General features: G+C 45.8%; 1 protein-coding gene across 2 annotated transcripts in view; it reads left to right on the top strand.

Annotated features, from left to right (window-relative positions):
* The first annotated feature begins 849 nt into the window (after positions 1-849).
* Positions 850-18,127, top strand: part of HECW1 (HECT, C2 and WW domain containing E3 ubiquitin protein ligase 1) — a 262,306-nt gene continuing 245,028 nt past the window's right edge. For both annotated transcript variants that reach the window (XM_040590899.1, XM_040590900.1), the window contains exon 1: positions 850-1,089. In XM_040590899.1, coding sequence (XP_040446833.1) covers positions 1,060-1,089 — 30 coding nt within the window. In that variant the 5' untranslated portion in view covers positions 850-1,059. The remainder of the gene's footprint in view (positions 1,090-18,127) is intronic.

Genomic DNA, 18,127 nt, shown 5'->3' with positions numbered 1-18,127 from the left:
TTCAGGATACAACTTCAGATCCAGGAGACTCTTGAAAAATTGGCATATGTAGCAGCATGGGGGGAAACCAACAACATGGTTTATAAAAAAAAAATGCTGTTATTTAACAACATTATAACTAGAAAAATGAGGTGAGGGGGCCTAGCAGACCTCTGCAGGGGGGTTGTGTCTTTTCCCTGCAGCGTTGGCCTTCACCCCCCTTGGCAGGCAGGTGCAGGGACAGTGTGCTGCTGGTGGAAGCTGCTGCTGCCAGCGCTCCTGCTCTAGTTTTGGCGAGCAAATTTGCCCAAATGCAAGACCTGTGGAAGAACTGAGCGTGTGAGCACCTGTGTCTGGGAACGTGCTCTCTTCCCAGCTGCGGCACTGGGGCTTTTTCTGTCCGGGGATGCTGTTCCTGGAGCGCTGCCCAGGAGAGGCGGCGGGAGATACGGGAGGCGAAGGGTGCGTGGTCCCTGGGGGCAGCGGGGCTCTCCGAGATCTTCCCCGTGTGTGTGTGGGGAGGTGCTAGGGCCCGCCCCAGGGACCGTCCCGCTGGTGGAGGGCCGGCGGGGGGGCTGCGGGCCGGAGCTGAAGGGGCGAAAAAATGAATTGACTTTTGTGCCCCCGCCCCGTGCGGCAGGGGCTCTCCCCGGGTGGCGGGTGGGGTGCCGCGGTGTCCCTGTGAGACCAGCCGGGGGGCGGCTCGCCCGGGTGGGCAGGGGCCCGCTCCCGCCAGGCGGGCGGTGAGGGAGGCGGCGGGGACCGGCCCCAGGCCGCCGGGCGGGAGGCGGCGCGCTGAGGGGCGGGCCGGGCCGGGCGGCGCTGCCGGGCGGCCGCCGTGGCGTGTGGGTGGCTCCAGGCGGCCGGTACCCGGCGACAGGCGGCGGGGTGGGAGGAGGCTGGCGGGGCGGAGGAGGAGAAGGGAGCGCGGCGGCGTTGCGGGTGTATCAGCTGGTGCTGGACTATGGTGCGGCTCGGCGGGGGCTGAGGCGCCGGCACCCCGTCCTCCTCCCTGCCCGCGGCTGCCGGGCGGCCCCAGCCGCACGTGTGGGATGTGAGCGCTGCCCGCGCCGGGGGAGCATGAGCTGTGCCCAGGCCGGCATTGTCCAGGTACGAGGGGCTGCTGCCGGCGAGGGCGGGGGGGCGGCGGGGGGACGAGGTTGGCGTTGCCTCCCGGCGGCGAAGTGCGATGCGGGATGGGGCTGCCGGCGGCCTGGGTGCCGGGAAGAGCCCCCCGGGGCGGCGGGTGTGCGCTGTCATGGGTGCCCGCCTTTGTGCCTCGGGGCCGGCCGGGCTCTGCGGGAGCGGGACCCCCCGCCGTGTCCCCGGCGCTTGGCGGGGGGCTGGCCCCCAGCCTGCGGGCCCCGCTGGGGTACGGGCTCAGCCCCGGCCTGCCGGCTGCGTTGCACTAGCGAGCAAATAGTGTAGAATGATGATGAGCGACGTGCCGGCGGGGACTGACATCATTTGTGGATGTGGATGCGCGCAGGCGGTGATGAAGAGTCCCGCGCTGAATTTTCGGTGGTTCCATCCCTTCCCTGTAGAAGGAGAAGCCCCCAGGTTTGCTTCTTGGCTCCTTGACAATGCAGCAAAATTTAAGGCACAAACTGCCTTGCCCCCCCGCCCCCCGGCTCTGTTGCTGTAAGCCAATCTTGTGACTTTGTATTTTGGTTATTACCTTGTGTTATTATGTAATTGCGTTTTTTCATTAGCAATTAAATAAAATAACTTATTGTAAGTACGTTAAGAATGCTGCCCCAGCCTGTAGTGCTGTCAAATGCTGCTCTTCTCATTTTGCAGCCTGCATAGGTGATGGGCTTGCACTGACACAGGCACACGCTATTTGTTTCGTCGTCGTCTCTTGCATCGTTTCCTGTGCATTCCTCTGTAGTTGCAGAAGAAATTACTTGGCCTGGGTTTAGATTTTTTGCATCCTGCTGTTAGGAGCTGCAGTAGTGCCCATTTTTTTTTTTTTAAATGCTGCACTCAGCAGAAGTGCGTAGCGAGACTGTACGGCGGGCGGGCAGTGCGCTCTCCGTGTATTTACCAGCGTCACCAGCTCGTTTTGTGGGGCACCTGGCTCTGTCTGGACACAGCAGCAATTAGGGGCAGGGTGCTGCTGCGCCGGTGGTGCCACATAGCAGGTGGTCAGCTGTGCCTTCCTGATTAGTGCTCATGCGAGGATTGCAGTTATTACAGTAATTCATTTTAGCTTGGGGATTCATTTTGAAAATTTGGATTTTCCACTAAGAAGGGATTATCACTTCTCTGTATAGTATGTGTGGTTTATGAAGGAGCAGCGTTGGGTTTGTATCCTGGCTGCTCTCTCTTACTTTTAACTGTCTCAAACATGCGCCCATTTGGACAACAGGGATGCAACGTTGATTTTCATGCTGGACCAGAAGGAGATGTAAAAGGCAGTGCACATTTAGTCTATGCACAACACTCATCCTGTTGATGCAGTCTGTCTAGTATGAGGGGGGTGGGGAAACAAGAGTTATCTGTCCTTATGGAGGAAATGCTGGGTCTGTTTGTTTGTTTGTTTCAGCAGGGTGAGTGGGGAGTTAGCTCAGAACAAAGAGTGGTCCGTCAGATGGCCAGTGCTTGCAAGGCGCGAGTGGCGTGTGAGTCGGTGGTGGTATCACTCATGCGAAACATACGCTAACGTGCTGCTGACTTAACGTGACCTGAGCTTTGGACTCCTAACCTTTTTAGTATCAATCAGCTCTTTTTTTATCAGCTTACTCATTTGAAACCAGAGCAGACCAGAGAATGAACTGATGCCCTCTGACTTTAACAGGAGCTATCATTATCTGAATGTGGTGGTGATTTATTTGAAAGCAAACTGTGTACACATGCTCCAAACATCCCAGAGAATTTATTTGAAGTCCATGTGCTTGGTATTTTGAATGCGTTCTAACAAACGAGATGGTATTGATTGTATTCCAATAAATAATTGGCTAAGACTTTAAAGTTAAAGTGCATCTTTCTGTGGCTTTGTTTCATGTATGTGACGTGTGATCTAGTATTCTTTGAGCTGGTGAGATAAACCCAGTGAAGCTTCGTGGAGTTTTGCATATGCTATGTCTGGTACTAAGTAGCGTTCATTCAAGGTAGTGCTAAATCCTTCTCCTTGTCTCCTTTGGAATGGTTGTCTTACAAACAATGCAGTTACTCAAGTAAGTAAAGCGAGCAGAGCTTATTAGCTGCTTTTTGAAATACTGCAAAAGATGTAGTTATGGTGTAGCGGGGGGGATTCAAGTTGTGAGTGTGATGATGCTGAATAGTTGATGTCAGGCCAGGAGCTGTTCTAACAAAGAAGTTGAGTTACCTATTTTTTTAAAGCTGTTGGAAATCTGTCTTTGTGGATGCAGGCATTAAGGTTGCCCCTGTGGTTTTGACTCTGAAAGCTGTTTTTTAAAAATAAAATCCCACAAGACAACCTCTCTGTTCCCCCAGAAGTTAAACATCTTGTAAAGTTCAAACAGAAAGGCTTTTAGTAATTAAAAAAAACACCCAACAATTATGCCAAAGTATCTTAGTTTGCAGTGATGGACTTTGCTGGAGAATGTAATTTGTCATCATGATCACTTTCCTTTTGTTCTTTCTAAGTGTCTGTCTGATCCTAAGTCTTTACCTACTTAGTTTCTTCCAAACATAGGGGTATCCACAAGGTCTGGCTTCAGCACGCATAGCACGTAGTCTTTGTAGGCCCCTGTAGATAGGGAGGAGAGCTTGAGCCTTGTACAAGTGCTGTGGTGCTCTCTCCTTCCCGTTCTGCAGAAGGGATGCTTGCCAGGCTAAGTCAAGTGTGCCTTTGACTGCTGCCCAGAACAGTTTCATTGGAACATGAAATTTTGGAACATACGTGTGGCTTCCACAAGCAGATCATACCTACAGCTGTCACAGCTTTCCAGCATGTATAACTAGAAACCATCAGCGCACTGGGAGTCACCAGCACCTCGGATGCTCCTGGGCCTCCAGTGGTACCAGTGCTGCCAGGAATGTTGGTTGCCGTAGCGCTGGCAGTTCCTTTGGATCGGCTTGGGGGAGTAGCTGGAGGATGGTCCTGCTCGTACTAGTTTCTGTATCTGCCTATTAGCATGAAAAGGAATTGCGTTGCCCCCTTTTCTTCAGGATGTCTGCTGTTTGTTTATGCTCAGCAGCTTCTCGGTTTTGGCAATAAGGAGATGAGTCAGTTTTGCTTCTGTTTAAGGCTTTTTTTTACCCGTTTCTCTTTTAACATTTCATGTGCTGTTGGGATTCTGCAGTGGCTGAGTGGCAAACACTGCAGGGGTTTGGTTTAGTTCCTTAGAAATACGTTTCTATTGGGCTTAGATATCAGGAATGTTAATTCTAATAGCCTGAACCAGGCTAGATCTTACTTATGCGTTTGCCCTAAAACACAGTAATATTTTTGTTTCTGTTGGTAGTCTCAGGAGGGTAGGGGGCATACAACATAGGAAAAATAGAAGTACAGCCAGTAGCAAAGGGCAGGCTGTGATGCCACTTACTCCAGTTAATGTTTTCCAGCTGAGATTTGAGGCCAGCAGGATGCTTAGAATTTATTAGGAAGAAATGGCAAGGTTCTTTGATGTAGGGAGCCCAGGGTCATTTTTAGTACAGTTAATGAATGGTGGCTAGGCAGCTGTATAATGGGCTTGTGAGTCAGCCTTGGACTCTTTTGATCAGCTGTGTTATGGCTAGGGTATCCTGTCGTCAGCTCTGAAGTAGGAGGTTTGGATTCTTAAGGCAAGGCTCCTTAGGAGGGACTGGGACTGTCCCTTGGCAAGATGGTGTCCTCATCTCAGATGTTTGTGGGTTCACCAGAATATGGGCCGGTAAGACTGGTCCAAGCTACAGGCAAAATAGGCTGTTGTCATGGGACTGCTGGGGGCAAAAGGCTGGCAGGAGCCTCCCAGCCTGCTTTTGCTTTGGGGAGAGGGAGGAGCTGGGTTGGAGCAGGGCAGCGCTGAGCTTGAAGCAGGGTTCCCCTGCTGCAGTACCTGTTGCAGCTCCTGTTTGTCCTCTCCCTCTGGTGTCGGCAGCAACAGAAACCTCAGCTCCCCAGGACTCTCCATTGCCAACTCCCCCCACTTTATTGTCTCATCCTCCTTTTCTATGAGTTAGGAGCAGCCTAAGCTTGTTTCTAGCCCCTCATCCTATTGTCCAGAACGTTGCCTACAATGCAGATAAACCTTGAGATGGCTGGGGGGAAGCGATATGGTAAGCTGTTCTTTTTAGACACTAAAAAAGGGGGAAACCCTGGTGCTCTTTTTTGAAATATCGAAGTAAAAGATCAACACCATGCTCCCCGGGGGATTGCTGTGCTCCATTGTATTTACAAAGTTCTTTGAGGACGCAGCAACGCAGGCAGCATTCCCTTGCTGCAGAGCAGAAGGTCTGTGGGAGAGAGCGTGTGCACAGCAGTCAGGAAGGCTATTATTGAGACCTTCGCTGAGGTTTCATTTTATGCATTTAGCAAAACAGGCTCACTCTTTCACACTTCCCAGATATTTTTATATTTCTCTGCAGATGCTTGTAGAACACCAACATTTGTTTGGTTTGAAGCCTGAATTAAAATTCCCAACCAATGTGTAGAGGCAACGGGGGGTGGGGAAAGCAAGTATTTGCCCCAAAATTAAAATCCATTTAAATTTCAGTTGTTAACCCATGAAATAGCAATGCAGTATAGAATGTCTCTTGGACTGAATCACTTGTGTTTAAAATGGAACATGCTCTAAAAATAAATGGGTAATTGCTTCAATGTAGTCAATATGGAATTTAAAGATGACTGACAGAGTGATTTGTCATCCATCTCTATAGCAGGAGTCATCTGGGAAGTCTGTGATGTTCAAGGCATTTGTTTCTATTAGCACCTTTTAAAGTGGTTTTGCTAATGAGCTTTTGAACACCAGGATTGAAATCTGTCATGTGGTATAATTAATTTTTCCATACCGTAGGAAAATGTGCCATGTGCACCTTCAATTACCAAATCGGGTTTCTCAGGTCCTGAAATGTGTGGTTCAGCAGGCCTATTGTTTCAGAGAAAGGAGGAGCATGCTGTTCTTCTGGTGCCAACAATGAGCTTGCTTTCACATGGCTCCATGCAAAATCTCGGATGGCGCCCTGCAAGCTTGGGAAGGGCTGATGTTGTGCTACCCGCTGTATGCTTTTTGCAGAGGGGAAGGCTGGTGGATACCCCTCCCAATCGCTTGCATGCAGAAGAGATGCAGCAGGGAGTTGTGTCTTCCCAAGGGGGAGAGGAGGGCAAGAGAGGGAGGATGCTTGAGGAGATGGTTGAACAAGTTGTTCTCTGCTGTATGCCAGTGAAACACCTGAGTATACGGAGCAGAGGGGTCAAGGAGCTGTTCTTTGAGTCTTAAGCATTGCTGTGACTCCTGCTCCTCCCTGAAAAACTATGCTGCCGAAGCCTGTCTTTTTAGCAGAACATACATTGTATGTTGTACAGGCTTTGCTGAGCTAGGTAAAAAGCAATGAAGTTGGAGATAATCCAGCTTTGCTTGCGAGCTGGATGCCTCTTGTAAGGCATTTCCTCAGCCATTTGAACTACAGTCCTCCTTCCTGCTGGATGCAACAAATGCACATGGGGCTACCCTGCCTGGGCATCTGTGGGCATGCTTACAAGTGCTTGACAAACTGGTGGGGTGGATGGGATCATCTGATGTCCCAAGCTGGTCCTTGGACAGCTAGGTGCTTTCCTTTGAAATCTGGGCCCTGTCAAGACTGATAGTGTTGGAGACTGATAAAGTAGGAGATACTGTCTTGTGCCTACATTCTAATGCAACCTTGAGAAAATTTAAACTTGAAATTCACATTCTAATGCAGAGCATCCATCAAGTGTTGGATTATTTGTCAAGTGCCTTTAATGATGTATTAAAAAAAAAAAAAAGCTGTGGGAGAGGCCTTAGGTAAATATACTGTTTGTCATGCTACTTTTTATGTGTGACTGCATGGTTGCCTGAAGAAGATGGACAGCAGCAGATTTACTCTGAAGCAGCATCTTGATTTAAAGAGCAAGGTTTAGTTCTACAAGCTTCACATGAAAAGGGGGGGGAAGTGGATGAAATGTTTAATTTCAGAGTCAGAACACACATTCCCAAGATGATGCTGTTCAAGATTCATGAAAGGCCAATTAGTCGTTAGATTGTCTGCTGCCTTGGTTACAGGCCCATGGAACCTCTAGAGATAAGGAGCGAGATCTTTTCATGAACTTCTAAGTTGCTTAATTTGACCACACCATGCTGTCAAACAGTAGTCAATGTGAGGTCAATACCATGATTCAGAAATAGTGCATGCGTACCCTGAGTCATAGTAGAGACCTGATGCTGAGAGAAAGTATTATTGAGTCAAACCCTTGGGTCTAAAAATGAGCGGTGCTCCTCCTGAAGTTACTGGGAACTTTGCTTGACGAAGGGCAATGCTGCATGGCTTTCTATGATTATTTTTTGATTTATTTTTTTACAGAGCTGAGTATCATAGGGAAGCTGGCTGTTTGCTGTGCCGACATGAAGCACTGACATTTCTTTCTCATTACTCTAACAGCAGGCTAAAGCTGAAACAACCGTAGGAGTTGCTACCCAGGCCAGGTATTAAGGGCTAATGAGCTGAACTACATTTTCTTCTCTTTTTAGGCTAGAAAAGGATTCCAACATGGAAGCACCTGGTCCTGTGGTAGAACTCCTTCCCAAGACCCATCGCTGTGGTGGCTTATAAGAACTAGGCTACCCAATTTACCTTCTTTTGGTTTCTACTTAATGTTCCTTAAGGATTTTTCTTTGTGTGTGAAAGGAAATAACCGATTTTTTTTTTTGAGCAAGGCTCCCATTAAAGAGTAAGATTTCCCACCTGATTAAAGGCAGAATTTTTTATGCTGGTCAAGAAACTGCATCCTGGTGTAGAACCATTACCTGCTCTTGAAATTTGACTTTGTATTACTCCTTCATGCTGCTCAGAACTGTCACTCTCAAAGCATCCTCTTTGCAGATTTTTAAAGGCTCTCCCTCCCTGCACGTGAGCTTGCATTTCCCTTTGATAGTCTTCTCTCCCCTTTCAACCTTTCCGCTTCCAGGTGATTGCAGAGTACTCTTGGTTTTTTTTCCAATGCACTTGCAATCTTGTGTCTCAGACAATTAAAACATGGGTTAATAACTCGGACTAATTCTCTGTACCCAATAGCATGATGTAGGCTAAAGCCTTAGTGTCTGTACTCGAGCAATTATATTAGGGCATTTCTAATTAAAAACATGTATCATCTAATTGTGTCTGAATTCTTAAATATCTGTGTCTTTTGCGTGTCTTTTGCACTGAACTGTGTATAAAGCAGGTGCAGAGAGGGTACGTGCACGTCCTAATGTACTTAGGGCGGTTTGCAATCCTAGTGTTTGATTTTACTGTTGCTGGGGAGGGAATGAAAAACTTTTGGCACCTGGGAGCAAAGTAACAAGCAGTCATGGTGCAGGAAATGCAGAAAAATTGTAGCAAAGGTGTGGTAAAGTGTTCTGGGCGCTTCTGTGCATTTAGCTTGCCAACTGTGCTGCTGAGGTTTGGCTAGAGGTGGATCCTAGAGGAGGGTGGAAGCAGTGTCTTCTGGAAATCTGATCTAAGGATCAGCTGCTGAGTTTGCTTGATGGAGCTACATGGTAACTTCTAGGTGTCAGCTGTATTGTCTTGTCCAGCTTGGAAGATAATCGAAAGCCCAGGGAAGTTGCTGCAGAACTTCTAGAAGGTGACAGACTACTCTTGTGCCCTCTCTCCTTTCCTCGTGTGTCTACTTGCAAAGGTGACTTTTGGAAACCTGGAATAGGGGTAGTGGCCCAGGCCAGGCTCCCTGCAGGGGTGTCTCAACCCTGACCCCTCACTGTTTGGTTTTGGTGGGTTTTTTGGGGTTTTTTTTTTTGTAAAAAAAGGCAATCCTAAGATTAGTGCAAAATGAGTAAGAAACAATTTCCCAAAAGATCATATGGGAAGTTGCTTTATTACAGAAAAAGGATGGATATAGGGTTGTGAGGGAGAGGTTGTATGTTTAAACCTCTACTTGGAGTGGGACTAGAAATGCTTCTGGCAGAGGCTCTGCTCCTGCAAAAGATCTTGATTGCCTAGTTGATATCCGAGTGACTTCCTAATAGTTATCAAATGTGGATTTTGTGCATGCGCATATGAATTATTTGTTGGTAAAACATGAGTTTGAGGTTTGGACTTGTAGTTAAATATATGCTTGTCCTGACCTATTTTTCCCAGCCTAATTCTGCCAGCTCTGTGTGTGCACGCGTGATTCTTGCTTAGGGAGTCACGCTGACTTTAGAAAGACAACACACCTTGGGAAGGCTGGTACGTAAGTAGTGGTAGCAGGCTCAGGGTTTGCATGAGATGAGTTGGGCTAGCTCAGCAAGGGGAAGATGTGGAATAAGATGTTTCAGGAGTTGTCTGCTGATTTAACACTGTATCATCTAGTAACTCAGGAAGGGTCATTGTGAATAATGTGTTTAACTGACTTGTGACCTCAGAATAGCTCTGCGATGGACAGGAGATCAATCCACTTGATGGCCTTCTAATAACTCACTGGAAAACCCAGTTCATCTCCTTTAGTTACCTGGACCATAAGGGATATAAATGCAGTATGGCTAATCCAAATAATCCCTGTGGGACCATGAGACGAGACACCCACATGCTGAAATGGAAAGTGATGAGGGCCTTAAGCAAATGAAAATCTAAGCTGCTGTGAGTCTCCATGGCGCACTGAGTTTACTAGCTTATATGGAGGATGCCGTAGCCATGCTTTGTGCAGCACTGCACCAAAAAGAGAGCCATAAAAGACTAGCGTGGGTCGGCTGGATGTGCCTGGTTTATGTGTAGGCAGCAATAGGGTTCCCCCTCTGTGCTCCCTAGGGCTTTTGTTTCCAGTGTAATGTAGGCAAAGCAGCTTTATGCATCTCTGCCTGCCCAGAGTGCTTGTGTGTTGAGTTAGGTGCAAAGCTGGTTAACAGTGCCTGAAGGCAGGCAGGTCATCAGAAGCAGGTACTCCAAAACTGGTGTGTTGGGTAGGGTCTGTTGCTCAGGGAGGAGCTGCCCTCTCCAGGACGAGGTGTTACTTCTTTAGCACCTGATTCAGATCAGACCAAGATCCCTGACTTTCCAGGAATGTGCCCTGACAGGCAGGGAACTCCTCTAAGTGTGTGTGAGTATGGGATGTGATTTACACCCGTGACCAAAGTTATGTTCTGCATAAGGGTTTTGAAGATTCACTGAGCGAGAGGGAGCATAACTCTGATTTAATGAGTAGAGAGGGGAGTTTCTGGATTGCTTTGCCAAGGGCCGGTGCATGTGTTTTATAATGCGGAATAGCAAATGGTACGTCAAGACTTGTTCCTGGGATGCACAGGAGCAGAACACTAGGTCCATGAATCCTGTTATGTGGAAAGCAGGGCTCAGTAGCATTTCGAGTACCATTTTCAGCTTCAATGCCTGAATTATCTAAGTCCTGTTCTTTTGATCTGGCCTAAAATATTTACATTCAGTCTTGTCTTCTGAACCATTCTTACTCATGCCTCAGTGATGCGTCCAATGGGAGACTGCATGTTTGGCTTGTCTCATGCAGTAGTTTGGAGTTGTGTCATGGTATCTAATGGTGAGTATGAAAGCTTTCAGATACAAATTCCCGTGTAATAGAATACCAATATAATTCAGTCAGAGCTTTGGGAAACAACAGATTATATGTGGGAACCAGTTCTTCAAGCCTCAGAGGACCAAGGCTCAGAGCTCAGAAGGTTGTTTTGCTCACCTCAAATTTCAGTGAGAAGATGTAGGTGAGAGATTACTAAAAAATGCTTTCTAGCTGCACCGCTCAGCCCAAACCATCGTCCTTCTAAAACCATTCCCCTGGATCCTGTGTTTGGTCTCTGATAGGTGGTAGGGCAGGAGGGAGCCTTTGCAGCCATAGAGGACTCAGCTGGACTTCATGCAAATGGAGGATTCTACATTAGAGGAACATAGGTAATGTTGCAGTATTTAAAGGAAGCGGGGTAAAAAACTTTCTGTACTTAAGTCAGCAGGTAAATTCTGCATCTACTGGAGGTAGCAGGTCTTCTGTCTAATAAAGAGCCATTTTTATGTAACCACTCTGGAGGAAAAAAATAGCCCTGTTTTAGGCCAGAGAGGGCTGGTGTTGAGCAGGCTTTCTTAGATACCACTGACCGAGTGCGATGTTCTTCCTCTTGCTGTGAGCACTTCGTCCTTGCAGTGCTGTCCTGCCAGGCTTGTCATTTTAGTCCAGCTTCAGGTGTGTTTCAGGAGCTCGGACCAGCCCTTGGCAGCCCTGCCGAATGCTGAGTCACAGGGAAGAGCCGGAGACACAAGTATTACTCAGATCTGTGCAGCACTGCTGGATTATTTGCCGAAAGCTAGAGACCCCTGCAAATCACATACACTTCTTTAGTTGTTGATTGAGATTGTTTGGTGGTATAATTATGATGTTTGTTTTCAAATAGCTGGCTGCTTGAGTAAAGAGCTGAATTTGTTGCCATGTGAGCCACCCTGAGGCTACTGAGCCCCTTAAAAAATAATAAATCAATGTATTTTTTGCTTGCATATATTTTTGGGGAATACATGTCATGTATATGTGCAGACATTGAATCACCCTTGTTTTGATGACTCCTTTCCCTGGAATCTCTCACTCCTGGTGAAGACAGGTGACCTGGCAGGAGTAAATCCAATGGACTGCAAACATGCAGCATAATTATCTTCTTGAAGTAGCTCTGGTGCATGCATGTGTGGGAGGGGGGAGGCATATTATGTAATGGAGCTGCATGAAAATGTGCCAGTGGAATGGGTTTCTATCAGAAAAAGAAAAAAAAAAAGCTGTTTTAAACAGAATCAAAATGTTCCTCATGAGAATGTGTTTGTACTGCAGCTGGCAGCTGTTCAGAGGACCTGGAGCCCTGCAGCCTTGTTTAATGATCAAATCCAGTTGGGAGAGATCAGAGATGGAGGTGTGGCAAGGTGGCGGTTGTTGTTATGCTTCCTCTGTAAGGAAGACTTCAAAATGCTTCGATTTCCCACAGTGCCAAAAATGAGACTTGACCTACTCTTCTTCATACAGTTGTTTCTTTAAAAACTATCCACTGTCTCCAGTGCACAGTGTCATTATAGTGGTGTACTATTGTATTTACTTCATGGAAGCCTGGGGCTGATCTCATTGCCATGCTGAGTTCATTTAAGTCACTGATCTTGCACTAGGGATGCATTTGGCCTGTGAGGTCTTAAAATAACTGTGGAAAGATTCACTGCATGTTTATGTGGGACAGAGACCACACAGATTTTTCAACTTGCAGTTTTGTAATACTTGCACACTGGAAAACAAAAGCATGTCAGTGAGGGAGTCCCCTCAGACATACAGTTTGGCTTTTTAGCTTGAAAAGATCACCTTGAACGGGGTTCCTGCTCCCTGTAATTCAATTTTTCCAGTTTAGATGCTAACATTGTTTTAGCAAGGTTCTCCTTTTTTCTTTGCTGCCAGAAGTGTCAGGAGGAAATTTTTTCCCCCTCATTATCTCTACATCCCTCCACCTCATAAACACCTTTTTTTTTATAGCCATTGGAGGTTAATATGTCTATTTTCTCTCGGTAGCAAATAGTAAGATGTCTGGGCTTCCAACCTACGCAGGTGCAAGTCAAGCATAGTGCTACTTACTGTTTAGGCCCTTCTGGGTTTGGTGGCATTGCAACCTTCTTATCTTTGGGTGCAAAAAGGCTTTGTCACAGCTGGGCTGTCTTACCTAGGATGCAGCAAAGGCAAACTCTGCAGCAGATAGTTCAAAAGTGGTCTTCAAGGAGATAAATGTCCCATCTTGGCTTCACTTCTCTTGTGGCCATCAAAACAGGTATCAGTGAAATGGACAGAAAAATGATTGTTTCAGCTAAAGTCTTACCATTTCAAAAGGTTTTTTTCTTCCCTTTTATGGTGTTTTGTTACTGCAGAGACCTTTTTTTCACCCCTTGCCCTGTGGGTTGCTCAGGTGTGTTGAAGACCACCCTCCAGCTGCTTAGTTGGTCAAAATATGAATGTGGAAAATGTGTTTTTCTTAGTGTGAGCATTCAATGACACATTTGTTTGACAGCTGAGCAGTACCTTGTTCAGCGCGCACTGCGTAGCAATAACATACCAACTTTGCCATCTCCCAAGTAAGATGAAGAATGAGGTTAATGGATTTTTTTTTTATTATCCTAAGACTATTTCTCATTCTGTTTAATTCACCGGTTTCTTGTGCTTCTTTGCTATCACTTGCCTTGCGTCCTGTGTATACAGATACCTTTCTGTCTGCCACTGCTCTGCACCTCTTTTGCTGGATAATAAGCTGGAGGGTGTCCCTGCTGTGTTACTGGTTCCAGGTATCCACATAGCCAGAGGTAAACTATTCTTAAAGTGCTCTTATCATCTGGGCAAAACTTGGAGGTGTCAAACTTTTTGTCTGCCCGTGGAAGAAGGAAGGGAGAAACAGCAGAAAACCTACCATGTTTTTATAGGCTGAGTGTAGTCAGCCAAATAGCTATGAAAAAGTTATAATTTGAAAGGTTCTTTCCCTTTAAAGTATCCTGCTGTCCATGGATGAAAATGGGAATCTTTCAGAGATCCATGTCGTGCTTTACCAGGAATGCTTAGCCATTTTCAGTTTAAGGAGCCTAAATCTTCAGACCTTAAATGCTCTACTAGCAGGGATGTGAACCCCTTTGTAGAAATGTGTTACCTGCCATTCAGCTATGTGTAACTGTGAAGCCTGAAGAACACAGGTTAAAAAAAAAAAAAAAAAAGTGTGGTGGTTGTTTTTTTTTTCTCTTACAGTTAAGTGGAGTTTTCTGTATTTCAGTCTGTGCCAGTTGCCTCTGGTCCTGTCGCTGGACAGCACTGAGAAGAGCCTTGCTCAGTCTGCCTCACTTCATCCCACCAGCTATTCATGCACATTGATAAGATTCTTCCTGAGCCTCTTCTTCTCCAGGCTAAATAATTCCAGTGCATCATTCTGCTTTTCTAGCCACTCTTTTCTGTATGTTAGTTATTTTCTTGGGTCAGGACATGCATTTGTGTGGCTGCATGGAGAGCTGTGTCAGGGGACCTGCGTTAGAAGTAACCTGTTATTTTACGCCATGTGGTTTTAACCCAGGAGAGGTCTGCTTGAGTGTTGTGTGAAGGCTTACAGCAATGCAAGCAAACACCCAGCAAGGACTGGGAACAAGGAGCGGTGGTCCTCCTTGTGGAAGTGTCAGTTTATGTTGGCTTAAAGTGTTTGTGGTAGTAGTCACTTGTGTGGACTGTAAACAGATGCAAAGATCAAAGGGTAAAAATATTTGATCTAGATTTACCAGGAAACCAAGGCAATGGAGGTGGCATTTTGGCAGGGACTTTTGTCTGCTGTGAGAAAAATCCCTTTTCTGTATTGTTTCTTTACCCACATCCCAATGATTTTCTGCTTGGAATCTTTCTTAACTGATTGTGTTTCTGTGGATTTAGTACCCTTCAGTAGAGATCTGCTCCATGAAATCTCCCCTGCTTTCACTTTCCTTTGAACCTATTGACATTTTTATTGTAATTTGAAGGTGTATTTCACAGGTCAACTACCTGTTGTCTTAAAAGCCACTGCCTTTAGTATGTTGTGAGCCTGACTCCTAGTGCCTTCTCTCGATGCCTGCCCCGGCTTGGAAGAGAAAGCAAATGATCCTCCCTTCTCCTTTCTGCTCTTGAGTCTGTGAACTTCTGTCATATATTCCCTCTGTCTTTTATCCTTCCCTAAATCTTCTTTTAATCTTCTCCCTTGCCTTCATCTTTGGTACCTGCATACCCGTCCTCTCTTGATTTGTTACCATTATACTATTAACTCCTATTTTTCAGATACTACTTTTGTGTTAACTCCCAGACTAATCCTTTGCTAATGCCAACACCCTAATGTGCAGTTTTTCATCTCTTGTTGGAATTCTGTGCATCCTGTGTAGTCCTGTTTCTCTGCTCTCTCATCTGGATCCAGTGCCATTTCTTATATGTGAACCCTTTCTCTCCTTTGTCTCTTCCTGCTACCCATATTTTGTTCATGCACTTAGTCTTTGATTATTATTTTTTTATTAGACCAAATTCAGTATTTTCTCATGTTATTGTTAAATATAATTTTCTTCTGTTGCCAAAAATCTTTGCCTGTGACTTGGTCATTTGTAGCCTTTTCTATTGTAGTTTTCATCTCATCAGCTTTCTGCAAGTTAAAATTTTGCTGTGAGGGCCTTTTTCTCCTCTCTTCCATTTTATCTGAATCCCAGGTCATTCTTTCTGTCTATTTATCTTAATTTTAACTTCATGGGTCTGCTGAGTACTGCAGATTCCTAAATACATGTTCTCATGCCTTCTGTCCCTCTTGCTGGATAACTAACATGACTGAAGTGCTTGGTTTCTGCCATTGGTATGGCAACTCTTCATGTTCGTTGAGCCAGTGTTAAGAAACCACCTGAGTAGTTTATTGCTTTCTTCCTTCAGATCCTTCCCAAATATTTACTACTACAAAATGGCTATTGCAATAATATCTGTAAACTGCTGTTATATATTTATCTTGTCTATATATGAAGTTATCAGGTTTTTGGTGTACAGATACTGACTTGCATGATTCGCAGCTCAGTGCTATACCTTGCATTTCACAAAATTATGTCTGATGTTAGCCATTTGAGACAATTGTTTCTGATGTTTCTGACGTTTTTGACTTTGCCTTATTAGTAAGTGATACGATATTTAAATCTTCCAAAATGCAGAAGACCTCAGTGAGTTTGGCTTGGGATTTTCATGCACAAGCTGCTTATTGGGATTGTTACGGCTGTTGGAGGCTGCTGAGGGGTCCTGTCCTTTTTGGTGGATGTTCTGAGGATCTTTCTCCCCCTGTTGTATTACGCATCTCACCTTACTTTTAGCTGGCTAGATTTGAGCCCTCTTGTGCCAGTGAAATAACAGGGCTGTCTGTAGTGGGGAGAGGGGCTTGGGATGAACAATTCTGTATTTTAAGTTGGCTTTCCCAGTAGGGATATTGCTCTCTCCAGAGACCCTCGATGCAAGCTTAGGCAAAACAGATAGAACTGGATGATGTAAAACTTACCTTCTATTTACTACAGGTTGTCTGTAGGCAATAGAGGACTTGAATTGCTGGTCAGTATATCTATGATGGTTCATATTAGCATTTTCTTGAAGGCTGTATTGCTGACATCGCTCATGTTTGTCTTCCTGGAGAGTTTAGTTTTGCTTTAACAGAGGGGTTGCATGTCATTACATTCAATGCAAGGTGTCACAAGCAGTAATGGTTGATGCTTAACAACCAGCACGTAACCATGTAGAACAGTATACTTTTTGGAAAGTACAAAGGGTAATCACATATCCAGCCAGTATTTCTGTCCACAAAGACTGAAAAATGTTGGAGACTCTGCCAATGTAGGAATTTTCAGGGCTTCTGGTTTGGAGACTTTCCGTTGTGCGATTGGGGTGCATACAAGGTTCACGATTTGAAGACTTGCAGTACATGCTCTTTGGGGATTTATTTCTCGAAAGGAAAGCTGAGATTTTTTTCCTGGACCGTGTGACTTAGAGTAGGAAAAGCATTGGTTTTTATTAAACTCCTGGAAGTGCTCTTCCCACTGGATGGCAGTTAGATTTGGGGGTCTTTCTCCCCTTCTTGCAAACAAACTCTGCTCTGTAAAGTTTGAGATAGCAAGAAAGAACCTTTTATTGTTTTGTTTTTTTTTTTAACTTGGCTGTGCTTCACTTTTTCCTTTACAGTCTTATAAGCCTTGTTGTATGGCCTTGTATGTTGTGGATTTAAAAAATGTCATTGTTACTCACTTAAATCCCCTCATCTTCTCTGAGGGTTAATCAAGGGAGAAACTTTCTAACCCATGAAAGCAGAGTAGTGAGACTATCTCTGTTCTGACATGTTAAATAAAGGAATCAAAGGGAAATAATACCCTGTGATGGTACCTCAGGGAAGATTTAATTAAGAAAATGAAATTGCATTAAGAGTGACCCATTGTGGACTGCCAAAAAGCCAACAGATGAGGGGAGAAATTTGCTAGCAGTGTCTGCCCATCAGTAAGGGCTTGCACAGTGTACCAAGCCTGTGATATACGATGCTTAAAGCAATGTTTAATTACCTGATTGCTTAAGACAGTCTCTTTAAATTCAGTACTGCAGGGAGCACATCTAGTCTGTGAAATGGCCTGCAAGTTCTGGGGATCAGGGCTGGTCACGGCATGTGGCCATGCATGTGGGTATCTGCTCATGCCTTGCTTAGACTTCATGTTAATGAGTCGCCTGCGGTTCAGAGATACCAGCTAATCCCAGCCTTCGCAGGCTAGAAGGGAGCTGCTGGCTGGTACATGGCATCAGTTGAGGAGTACTGTTCAATAGCCGTGCAAACCTCACGTGAACTTTTACCTGGAGCAGAGAGGGTAAGTTCACTAAGATTTCAGTGAGTTTGTGTTGTTTTAAGTCAACGGGGTCCACTTTCCGTGCATGTTGGCCAGAAGCAGTTTTGCACTTACAGACCCCTGGAGGTGCAGGGGCAGGTAACTGGTTGGCAGATCAGCAGAGGAGCGGAGACCAATGTGTGATGGCAGATACTAAGAAAGCAGCAAAACCCATTTCTCTGGGGCTCGTGCTGCCCTAGGTCTACTAGAGGCATGAAACGGAAGCCGCTCGCTTCTTCCCTTGGTGTGACCAGGCTTTGTAAAGCTGAGCTGTGCATTGGGGGTGAGCGCGTCCATGTTCTGCTCTTGCCTGTACAGGTGAGGGTTGTTTCTTGATTCACAGCTGAGGATTGAATTGGGAAACTGGAAAGAGCATATGAACTGAGGAGGAGGGAATGTAGGGAGCATAACATTTGATCCTTTACTCCCCTAGGCAATGCTTTTGAAAAGCATTTGACTCACAGGGTCTTGAACAAACTGGGGAATGACATTTACCAGATAAAGGCTGCAAGAATGGGTCCAATGTCTGTAATAACATGTGTGATTTTGTAAGTCAGCACTTGGCCCTGTCTAAGGCTGAGCCCTGCATGCTGTCTGGGTCCCCAGAGGTGTCTCTCGGCCTGTTCTCTGGCAATTACGCAGGCATTCC

This window comes from Falco naumanni, chromosome 4 (assembly GCF_017639655.2).
Source record: "Falco naumanni isolate bFalNau1 chromosome 4, bFalNau1.pat, whole genome shotgun sequence".
Lineage (NCBI taxonomy): Eukaryota > Metazoa > Chordata > Aves > Falconiformes > Falconidae > Falco > Falco naumanni.
This window is presented reverse-complemented; position numbering and strand designations above follow the sequence as displayed.